Source organism: Dreissena polymorpha, chromosome 3 (genome assembly GCF_020536995.1).
Source record: "Dreissena polymorpha isolate Duluth1 chromosome 3, UMN_Dpol_1.0, whole genome shotgun sequence".
Classification (NCBI taxonomy): domain Eukaryota; kingdom Metazoa; phylum Mollusca; class Bivalvia; order Myida; family Dreissenidae; genus Dreissena; species Dreissena polymorpha.
The window spans coordinates 129,496,260-129,508,692 of NC_068357.1; the positions used below are offsets into that span (position 1 = coordinate 129,496,260).

A 12,433-nucleotide genomic window follows, 5' to 3' on the forward strand; every position below is an offset into this window, starting at 1 on the left:
AATCAGAACATATTCAGACATATTAAACTGAGCCAATCAATCAGAACATATTCAGACATATTCAACTGAGCCAATCAATCAGAACATATTCAGACATATTCAACTGAGCCAATCACTTAGAACATATTCAGACATATTTAAATGAGCCAAACAATCAGAACATATTCAGACATATTCAACTGAGCCAATCAATCAGAACATATTCAGACATATTCAACTGAGCCAATCAATCAGAACATATTCAGAAATATTCAACTGAACCAATCAATCAGAACATATTCAGACATATTCAACTGAGCCAATAAATCAGAACATATTCAGACATATTCAACTGAGCCGATCAATCAGAACATATTCAGACATATTCAAATGGGCCAATCAATCAATACTTACAAGGCTTCCTTAGGCTGGGGGCATCTGTGATTAATGAACACAGCATCTTATTTCTGCTGTAATCATGTCCATAAATATGATGTCACATAGACTTAAATTTTCAATAAATATTATATTGACAAACTTAATTTTGTCTCACTTACACCTATTTACAGTGTTTCACAGTGTTGTCCATGGCAACCATATGGCCCAGTGACAGCTTGTAAATTCAAAAGACCACTGGGTGTTACAGAACCCACTTTGCAGATTGAAATACTGTTAATATTAACAATAACAAATAAAATATAAAATCATATATGCAATATTTCAGCCTGCGTGACAGTGGACGGAGACCAGGTGTTCCTGCATCGCAGTGACAGCATCGATGGCTACTTGGACTCCCCTATTTGTGAGGAGCCTAGGTCCGAAACCTACTTCAGCATGGACGACAATGTAAGTAGACACCCTCCCCTTTATGATGCTCTGTGAAGAGATCATAGAGGGTTGAATGTGAAATTATTGTATGACCTTTCTCATGTGAAAGTAGATCTGGCGATATATTTCACCACTGTAGCTACATACCAGCAGGTCCAGTCTGGTCAGGATCTTCACTTTGTTCATTAGTGTCTCACAAGGTTTTGTGGTCTCAAAAGGGGACAGGGTACCTTGGACAAGACTGCCCAGAGGTGGAAGCTGGTCTGGCACTTCACTTGCCGCATATGGCAGAAGACCCATTTTTGATTGCCAGGGCTCGTTTTTTTTCCAAATGTTTGGCAGATTATTTGTTTCGCAGCCAGCCCTTGGGATATAGAGAAATTTAATGTTGATTTAATATTAAATCAATTTATCAGATGGTTGACAAGGTTTCAGAGTTTACTATGAATAATAGTATTCAATTAAATATCAAAATGTAAAGTCACTGAACCGAAAACTCAATATTTCTATATTTAAAAAAAAGTTCTAAATAATCAATTTTATAAGAAACCATTACAACAAACAATTTAATTTTTTGTTTGTGAAGATCACTGGAAGAAAATGAACAAATTGTTTATTGTCTCAGATGAATGATCATAAATTCAGACAGCTGAATTAAAAAGAAGAAACTGTGACTGTTATAAGGTTATGACAGTATTTCCTTTTAAACTTCAATTTAGTATATTTAAAAGCCCTCTCAATTCACATTTTTCAGGATGAGAAAGGTGAGCAAGATGAGTTAGAGAAGACATTTAAGCCTGATACAGGTCTGCAGTATGGCTCAGCTCAACTAAGGATGCGGCACCTGGTGGTGAAAGGAATCCTGGAGAGTGAGAAGTCATACCTGCATGTCATAGACCAGCTTGTTAATGTGAGTGAGAATTCATACCTGCATCTCATATATCAACTGGTCAAGGTGAATGACAAGTCATGCCTGCATGTCATAGACCAGCTGGTCAAGATGAGTGAGAAGGCATACCTGCATGTCATAGACCAGCTGGTAAACGTGAGTGAGATGTCATACCTGCATGTCATAGACCAGCTGGTCAAGGTGAGTGAGAAGTCATACCTGCATGTCATAGACCATCTGGTCAAGGTGATTGAGAAGTCATACCTGCATGTAATAGACCAGCTGGTCAAGGTGAGTGAGAAGTCATACCTGCATGTAATAGACCAGCTGGTCAAGGTGAGTGAGGAGTCATACCTGCATTTTATAGACCAGCTGGTCAAGGTGAGTGAGATTTCATACCTGCATGTCATAGACCAGCTGGTCAAGGTGAGTGAGAAGTCATACCTGCATGTCATAGACCAGCTGGTCAAGGTGAGTGAGAAGTCATACCTGCATGTCATAGACCAGCTGGTCAAGGTATGTGAGAAGTCATACCTTCATCTCATAGACCAGCTGGTTAAGGTGATTGAGAAGTCATACCTGAATGTCATAGACCAGCTGGTTAAGGTGAGTGAGAAGTCATACATGCATGTCATAGACCAGCTGGTCAAGTTGAGTGAGAAGTCATACCTGCATGTCATAGACCAGCTGGTCAAGTTGAGTGAGAAGTCATACCTGCATGTCATAGATCAGCTGGTCAAGGTGAGTGAGAAGTCATACCTGCATGTCATAGATCAGCTGGTTAAGGTGAGTGAGAAGTCATACCTGCATGTCATAGACCAGCTGGTCAAGGTGAGTGAGAAGTCATACCTGCATGTCATAGACCAGCTGGTCAAGGTGAGTGAGGAGTCATACCTGCATCTCATAGACCAGCTGGTCAAGGTGAGTGAGAAGTCATACCTGCATCTCCTAGACAAGCTGGTCAAGATGAGTGAGAAGTCATACTTGCATCTCCTAGACATGCTGGTCAAGATGAGTGAGAAGTCATACCTGCATGCCATAGACCAGCTGGTTAAGGTGAGTGAGAAGTCATACCTGCATGTCATAGACCAGCTGGTCAAGGTGAGTGAGATGTTTTACCTGCGTGTCATAGACCAATTGGTCAAGATGAGTGAGAAGTCATACCTGCATGTCATAGAAAAGCTGGTCAAGGTGAGTGAGAAGTCATACCTGCATCGCATAGACCAGCTTGTTAAGGTGAGTGAGAAGTCATACCTGTATGTCATAGACCAGCTGGTTAAGGTGAGTGAGATGTCATACCTGCATGTCATAGACCAGGTGGTCAAGGTGAGTGAGAAGTAATACCTGCATGTCATAGACCAGCTGGTCAAGGTGAGTGAGAAGTCATACCTGCATGTCATAGACCAGGTGGTTAAGGTGAGTGAGAAGTCATACCTGCATCTCATAGATCAGCTGGTTAAGGTGAGTGAGAAGTCATACCTGCATCTCATAGATCAGCTGGTATAGGTGAGTGAGAAGTCATACCTGCATGTCATAGACCAGCTGGTCAAGGTGAGTGAGATGTCATACATGCATGTCATAGACCAGCTTGTCAAGGTGAGTGAGAAGTCATACCTGCATGTCATAGGCCAGCTGCTCAAGGTGTGTGAGAAGTCATTCCTGTATGTCATAGACCAGGTGGTCAAGGTGAGTGAGAAGTCATACCTTCATTTCATAGACCAGGTTGTCAAGGTGAGTGACAAGTCATACCTGCATGTCATAGACCAGCTGGTCAAGGTGAGTGAGATGTCATACCTGCATGTCATAGACCAGCTGGTCAAGGTGAGTAAGAAGTCATACCTGCATATCATAGACCAACTGGTTACGGTGAGCGAGAAGTCATACATGCATGTCATAGACCAGCTGCTCAAGGTGAGTGAGAAGTCATACCTGCATGTCATAGACCAGCTGGTCAAGGTGAGTGAGAAGTCATACCTGCATGTCATAGACCAGCTGGTTATGGTGAGCGAGAAGTCATACCTGCATGTCATAGACCAGCTGGTTAAGGTGAGTGAGAAGTCATACCTGCATGTCATAGACCAGCTGGTCAAGGTGAGTGAGAAGTCATACCTGCATGTCATAGACCAGCTGGTCAAGGTAAGTGAGAAGTCATACCTGCTTGTAATAGACCAGCTGGTCAAGGTGAGTGAGAAGTCATACCTGCATGTCATAGGCCAGCTGCTCAAGGTGTGTGAGAAGTCATACCTGCATGTCATAGATCAGGTGTTCAAGGTGAGTGAGAAGTCATACCTGCATGTCATAGATCAGCTGGTTAAGGTGAGTGAGAAGTCATACCTGCATCTCATAGATCAGCTGGTCAAGGTGAGTGAGAAGTCATACCTGCATGTCATAGACCATCTGGTCAAGGTGAGTGAGAAGTCATACCTGCATGTAATAGACCAGCTGGTCAAGGTGAGTGAGAAGTCATACCTGCATGTAATAGACCAGCTGGTCAAGGTGAGTGAGAAGTCATACCTGCATGTCATAGACCAGATGGTCAAGGTGAGTGAGGAGTCATACCTGCATGTTATAGACCAACTGGTCAAGGTGAGTGAGATTTCATACCTGCATTTTATAGACCAGCTGGTCAAGGTGAGTGAGAAGTCATACCTGCATGTCATAGACCAGCTGGTCAAGGTGAGTGAGAAGTCATACCTGCATGTCATAGACCAGCTGGTCAAGGTGAGTGAGAAGTCATACCTGCATCTCATAGACCAGCTGGTTAAGGTGAGTGAGAAGTCATACCTGTATGTCATAGACCAGCTGGTAAAGGTGAGTGAGAAGTCATACATGCATGTCATAGACCAGCTGGTCAAGGAGAGTGAGAAGTCATACCTGCATGTCATACACCAGCTGGTCAAGTTGAGTGAGAAGTCATTCCTGCATGTCATAGATCAGCTGGTCAAGGTGAGTGAGAAGTCATACCTGCATGTCATAGATCAGCTGGTTAAGGTGAGTGAGAAGTCATACCTGCATGTCATAGACCAGCTTGTCAAGGTGAGTGAGAAGTCATACCTGCATGTCATAGACCAGCTGGTCAAGGTGAGTGAGGAGTCATACCTGCATCTCATAGACCAGCTGGTTAAGGTGAGTGAGAAGTCATACCTGCATGTCATAGACCAGCTGGTCAAGGTGAGTGAGAAGTCATACCTGCATGTCATAGACCAGCTGGTCAAGGTAAGTGAGAAGTTATACCTGCTTGTAATAGACCAGCTGGTCAAGGTGAGTGAGAAGTCATACCTGCATGTCATAGGCCAGCTGCTCAAGGTGTGTGAGAAGTCATACCTGCATGTCATAGATCAGGTGTTCAAGGTGAGTGAGAAGTCATACCTGCATGTCATAGATCAGCTGGTTAAGGTGAGTGAGAAGTCATACCTGCATCTCATAGATCAGCTGGTCAAGGTGAGTGAGAAGTCATACCTGCATGTCATAGACCATCTGGTCAAGGTGAGTGAGAAGTCATACCTGCATGTAATAGACCAGCTGGTCAAGGTGAGTGAGAAGTCATACCTGCATGTAATAGACCAGCTGGTCAAGGTGAGTGAGAAGTCATACCTGCATGTCATAGACCAGATGGTCAAGGTGAGTGAGGAGTCATACCTGCATGTTATAGACCAGCTGGTCAAGGTGAGTGAGATTTCATACCTGCATTTTATAGACCAGCTGGTCAAGGTGAGTGAGAAGTCATACCTGCATGTCATAGACCAGCTGGTCAAGGTGAGTGAGAAGTCATACCTGCATGTCATAGACCAGCTGGTCAAGGTGAGTGAGAAGTCATACCTGCATCTCATATACCAGCTGGTTAAGGTGAGTGAGAAGTCATACCTGTATGTCATAGACCAGCTGGTAAAGGTGAGTGAGAAGTCATACCTGCATCGCATATACCAGCTTGTTAAGGTGAGTGAGAAGTCATACCTGTATGTCATAGACCAGCTGGTTAAGGTGAGTGAGATGTCATACCTGCATGTCATAGACCAGGTGGTCAAGGTGAGTGAGAAGTAATACCTGCATGTCATAGACCAGCTGGTCAAGGTGAGTGAGAAGTCATACCTGCATGTCATAGACCAGGTGGTTAAGGTGAGTGAGAAGTCATACCTGCATCTCATAGATCAGCTGGTTAAGGTTAGTGAGAAGTCATACCTGCATCTCATAGATCAGCTGGTCAAGGTGAGTGAGAAGTCATACCTGCATGTCATAGACCAGCTGGTCAAGTTGAGTGAGAAGTCATACCTGCATGTCATAGATCAGCTGGTTAAGGTGAGTGAGAAGTCATACCTGCATCTCATAGATCAGCTGGTCAAGGTGAGTGAGAAGTCATACCTGCATGTCATAGACCAGCTGGTCAAGGTGAGTGAGATGTCATACATGCATGTCATAGACCAGCTTGTCAAGGTGAGTGAGAAGTCATACCTGCATGTCATAGACCATCTGGTCAAGGTGAATGAGAAGTCATACCTGCATGTAATAGACCAGCAGGTCAAGGTGAGTGAGAAGTCATACCTGCATGTAATAGACCAGCTGGTCAAGGTGAGTGAGAAGTCATACCTGCATGTCATAGACCAGCTGGTCAAGGTGAGTGAGGAGTCATACCTGCATGTTATAGACCAGCTGGTCAAGGTGAGTGAGATTTCATACCTGCATGTCATATACCAGCTGGTCAAGGTGAGTGAGAAGTCATACCTGCATGTCATAGACCAGCTGGTCAAGGTGAGTGAGAAGTCATACCTGCATGTCATAGACCAGCTGGTCAAGGTGAGTGAGAAGTCATACCTGCATCTCATAGACCAGCTGGTTAAGGTGAGTGAGAAGTCATACCTGTATGTCATAGTCCAGCTGGTTAAGGTGAGTGAGAAGTCATACATGCATGTCATAGACCAGCTGGTCAAGGTGAGTGAGAAGTCATACCTGCATGTCATAGACCAGCTGGTCAAGTTGAGTGAGAAGTCATACCTGCATGTCATAGATCAGCTGGTCAAGGTGAGTGAGAAGTCATACCTGCATGTCATAGATCAGCTGGTCAAGGTGAGTTAGAAGTCATACCTGCATGTCATAGACCAGCTGGTCAAGGTGAGTGAGAAGTCATACCTGCATGTCATAGACCAGCTGGTCAAGGTAAGTGAGGAGTCATACCTGCATCTCATAGACCAGCTGGTCAAGGTGAGTGAGAAGTCATACCTGCATCTCCTAGACAAGCTGGTCAAGATGAGTGAGAAGTCATACTTGCATCTCCTAGACATGCTGGTCAAGATGAGTGAGAAGTCATACCAGCATGCCATAGACCAGCTGGTTAAGGTGAGTGAGAAGTCATACCTGCATGTCATAGACCAGCTGGTCAAGGTGAGTGAGATGTTATACCTGCGTGTCATAGACCAGCTGGTCAAGATGAGTGAGAAGTCATACCTGCATGTCATAGACCAGCTGGTCAAGGTGAGTGAGAAGTCATACCTGCATCGCATAGACCAGCTTGTTAAGGTGAGTGAGAAGTCATACCTGTATGTCATAGACCAGCTGGTTAAGGTGAGTGAGATGTCATACCTGCATGTCATAGACCAGGTGGTCAAGGTGAGTGAGAAGTCATACCTGCATGTCATAGACCAGCTGGTCAAGGTGAGTGAGAAGTCATACCTGCATGTCATAGACCAGCTGGTTAAGGTGAGTGAGAAGTCATACCTGCATCTCATAGATCAGCTGGTTAAGGTGAGTGAGAAGTCATACCTGCATCTCATAGATCAGCTGGTCAAGGTGAGTGAGAAGTCATACCTGCATGTCATAGACCAGCTGGTCAAGGTGAGTGAGATGTCATACATGCATGTCATAGACCAGCTTGTCAAGTTGAGTGAGAAGTCATACCTGCATGTCATAGGCCAGCTGCTCAAGGTGTGTGAGAAGTCATTCCTGCATGTCATAGACCAGGTGGTCAAGGTGAGTGAGAAGTCATACCTGCATGTCATAGACCAGGTTGTCAAGGTGAGTGACAAGTTATACCTGCATGTCATAGACCAGCCGGTCAAGGTGAGTGAGATGTCATACCTGCATGTCATAGACCAGCTGGTCAAGGTGAGTAAGAAGTCATACCTGCATATCATAGACCAGCTGGTTACGGTGAGCGAGAAGTCATACATGCATGTCATAGACCAGCTGCTTAAGGTGAGTGAGAAGTCATACCTGCATGTCATAGACCAGCTGGTCAAGGTGAGTGAGAAGTCATACCTGTATGTCATAGACCAGCTGGTTAAGGTGAGCGAGAAGTCATACTTGCATGTCATAGACCAGCTGGTTAAGGTGAGTGAGAAGTCATACCTGCATGTCATAGACCATTTGGTCAAGGTGAGTGAGAAGTCATACCAGCATGTCATAGACCATTTGGTCAAGGTGAGTGAGAAGTCATACCTGCTTGTAATAGCCCAGCTGGTCAAGCTGAGTGAGAAGTCATACCTGCATGTCATAGGCCAGCTGCTCAAGGTATGTGAAAAGTCATATCTGCATGTCATAGATCAGGTGGTCAAGGTGAGTGAGAAGTCATACCTGCATGTCATAGATCAGCTGATCAAGGTGAGGGAAATTGCATACCTGCATGTCATAGACCAGCTTGTCAAGGTGAGTGAGAAGTCATACCTGCATGTCAAAGATCAGCTGGTCAAGGTAAATGAGAAGTCATACCTGCATGTCATAGATCAGCTGGTCAATGTGAGTGAGAAGTCATACCTGCATGTCATAGATCAGCTGGTTAAGGTGAGTGAGAAGTCATACCTGCATGTCATAGACCAGCTGGTCAAGGTGAGTGAGAAGTCATACCTGCATGTCATAGACCAGCTGGTCAAGGTGAGTGAGGAGTCATACCTGCATGTAATAGACCAGCTGGTCAAGGTAAGTGAGAAGTCATACCTGCATGTCATAGACCAGGTGGTCAAGGTGAGTGTGAAGTCATACCTGCATGTAATAGACCAGCTGGTCAAGGTGAGTGAGAAGTCATACCTGCATGTAATAGACCAGCTGGTCAAGGTGAGTGAGAAGTCATACCTGCATGTCATAGACCAGCTGGTCAAGGTGAGTGAGGAGTCATACCTGCATGTTATAGACCAGCTGGTCAATGTGAGTGAGATTTCATACCTGCATGTCATAGACCAGCTGGTCAAGGTGAGTGAGAAGTCATACCTGCATGTCATAGACCAGCTGGTCAAGGTGAGTGAGAAGTCATACCTGCATGTCATAGACCAGCTGGTCAAGGTGAGTGAGAAGTCATACCTGCATCTCATAGACCAGCTGGTTAAGGTGAGTGAGAAGTTATACCTGTATGTCATAGACCAGCTGGTTAAGGTGAGTGAGATGTCATACATGGATGTCATAGACCAGCTGGTCAAGGTGAGTGAGAAGTCATACCTGCATGTCATAGACCAGCTGGTCAAGTTGTGTGAGAAATCATACTTGCATGTCATAGACCAGGTGGTCAAGGTGAGTTAGATGGCATACCTGAATGTCATAGACCAGGTGGTCAAGGTGAGTGAGAAGTCATACCTGCATGTCATAGATCAGCTGGTCTAGGTGAGTGAGATGTCATACCTGTATGTCATAGATCAGGTGGTCAAGGTGAGTGAGAAGTCATACCTGCATGTCATAGACCAGCTGTTCAAGGTGAGTGAGAAGTCATACCTGCATGTCATAGACCAGCTGGTCAAGGTGAGTGAGAAGTCATACCTGCATGCCATAGATTACATTTTTTTTACTGATGCTAAAAATGTGTTAAATACTGTCATTACTTTAAAGTTGTATGTCAATTAAACAATATTTCACAAAAGACCAACACATTTCTTGTTAATAGTGGATGGAAAACAAGAGCTTTTTATGTACATGATAATGAACAACAATTCTTTGTCTTGTCCATTTCAAATTTCATTGACAAAATGTTAGTGTACCAAATCATGTTTGACTTGATCTATCTTTTTTGGAGGCATTGTCTCAGAAGCATTTTCATGTGAATATTTTTTTTTCAGGAAATATTTTTTTTGCAAAACTTGTCAATAGTGCTAAAACCTAGTCACCTCATTGATCCTGAGGATGTCACCACGATATTTTACAAGATGGATGAGTTCTACACGATCCACAAGACCTTCGTGAGTGAGCTGGAGGCCAAGGTCAAGAACTGGTCAGATGACCAGCAGATAGCTGAGGCTGTCAAAAAATTGGTGGGTAACTTGGTTGTCACGGCAATTGCTCAAGGCTATTCTCTGAATGTTAGGTGTACTCATGTGAATAATGAGTAAACATGTTTGCTTTCTCTGCTCTGAAATTACACAGGTATTGTTAATAATTTATGAGTTTTTTTTTTATAAATGTGATTAAATTGACCTTATCGCAACATCCGGGCACTTGCGTCACTTAGAGTTACATGCCCCTTGACGACGGTGAAAACAAAAGCGCTGTCGCCATTTTATTTGCATTGACATATTTAACACTGCTCGCAATTTTCTTAAGTTAAGGCACATCTTCGCGACCATTTCTTAGAATAAAAATACCCAGAAATAGAAATTCTTTCATAATAAATTTAATTTAATGAACGAACACAAATAAAGATGAAAACAAACAACCAATAAATTTTAAATATATGCAACATATAGCTGATTTGAACCTCTATATTTGTTACCTTATTACCCTGTAACGTATTAAACAACTTATCATGATCAATGTTATTGTTTTTATTTAATTCACACCAATTTCGACACTTTTTGTTTCCGCATGTTAGGTATTTGAATGCCCCTTTCTTCATCACAAACCGATTATCTCGTTATGATCGGATACTGTCCAGACGAAGAAAACACGGTGTCATAAAGCAGCTGGGGACCTATACTTGGGGCTCTGCATAAACCACATGTGGTCATTAAACACAATTTATGATACCTCTATGTCATCTCTTGTCATACTGAGCAGTCATTTAAGCCAAATTTGTAATGCCGAAATAATTGAATATACAGTTGCTTTATAAAACACGTTGACACCTTAAATAAACATTTAATTAAATTAAATGCAATATTTTTCATTTGATTGTTTGCATCAGTCTTAAAATCGTGTAAGCTTTTGTATTCTGGTGTTTAATTGCCCCTTTGTTTTGCATAATCCGATTATCTCGTTTTGATCAAATATTGTCCAAACTTAATTGACAAAAAGGTGTCATAAACCACACTGGGTGGTCCAGACAGTACGTGTCATTTAACACGATAGATGCCACCATGTCTCCTCTTTCTGGTAGTATTAAGCAGTCATTTGGATGAATAATTAACGCCGATGTACTTAACAGTTGCTTAAATAAGATATGTGACATATGGTCAAATATAAAGTCATGTTCAATTTAGATCATCAGAAATTTACACCGGAAAGATACTAGCCCGATTAATTTATTAAAGTATTTAATAATTATAAAATTTACGTAAAAAAACAAGTAACGTATTTAGCGAGTATCAGTTAATTAAAAAGACGTCATTCCGTATTAAGATTTTATGTTACGACAATAAACGATCGGCATCATAAAAAAAGAAATTACGTTTGACACCAACGGGGGTAAATAATATTTGAAAAACAAATATTTATACAGATATATGTGTGTTAATTTTAATATTTGTCACTCGTACTCATTACAATCAACACAACTAAGGCTTTCAGTAAGTCATGTACCAGATGTCCCTACGTATTTTACAGCTTCACATTAGCATGATAAATTGACATAGTAGAAATATAATTATAATGTTCGAAGATGAATGAACCCTGAAAAGAACGACAATACTCATTACATCAACATCTACAAGGATACTCCCATTATTACAGAATAAACAAATTTACCCGGTGTCTCAGTGAGAAAGTTAATCATGAATGTCGCCGTACTCGATCATCGGCCACTTGGTCGAGTCATTTTTCCAACATCCAGCTTGCAATTTGTACGGACATTCATCAAGTCCAATTAGTTTTATTTTCTGATCATATCGGGCTTTCGAAGTGCAATCTAACCCATCATAATAGTCAAAAGACATCGTAAACACCAATTGCAGGACATTTTATTACCTATCGACTTCCCAATAGGAATGCAATTGACGAAATATCAGCAGAGGTGCTCAATCAGCGTAGTAAATCGACCGTATCTAAGGCATTGTTTTCACCGTCGCTAAGGGACTGCCCCTTTTGTGACGTCATCGCGATGATTTACAGACGTTTCGCGCCCAAGTCTTTTCGCACCCTAGTTATTTCGCCCCCAAGACGTTTCCGCCCTGGTCGTTTCGCACCTGGTCGTTTCGCCCCCATACTAGCGGAACAATAGTTGTTGAGTAGTTTAATTGATGACCATTATATAATTTTAATAAGAGGATATTTATCACGTCAATGACTAAACTTATAGTCTAGACTCTAGAGTAGTAACAAAAAACTAAAAACAGATATTTTTTTCTGACCTATTTATTCATTTGACATACAATAACGTAGAATAACAGTGTAAAAAAACATGAAGAACACATACGATATTTCAGTAGTTTAGTTACATGAAACGACAATGAAAGCATTCTTTATTTATAAATTTTATGAACTACATAAACACAACAGCGTATAAGCAACACAAAGAAAAGTCCGTAGAGTCAGTATATGAACATGTAATCATGTAACTTCGAAACACAATGAGCAGTCACTATGACCAATTTGATTGTGTTAGTCACTGAGAGA

At 42.2% G+C, this 12,433-nt stretch overlaps 1 protein-coding gene across 1 annotated transcript in view; it reads left to right on the forward strand.

Moving 5' to 3' along the window:
- Positions 1-12,433, forward strand: part of LOC127872589 (breakpoint cluster region protein-like) — a 96,813-nt gene that overhangs the window by 29,105 nt on the left and 55,275 nt on the right. The window contains exons 2-4 of the mRNA XM_052415916.1: positions 704-825; positions 1,562-1,717; positions 9,727-9,918. Coding sequence (XP_052271876.1) covers positions 814-825; positions 1,562-1,717; positions 9,727-9,918 — 360 coding nt within the window. The 5' untranslated portion in view covers positions 704-813. The remainder of the gene's footprint in view (positions 1-703; positions 826-1,561; positions 1,718-9,726; positions 9,919-12,433) is intronic.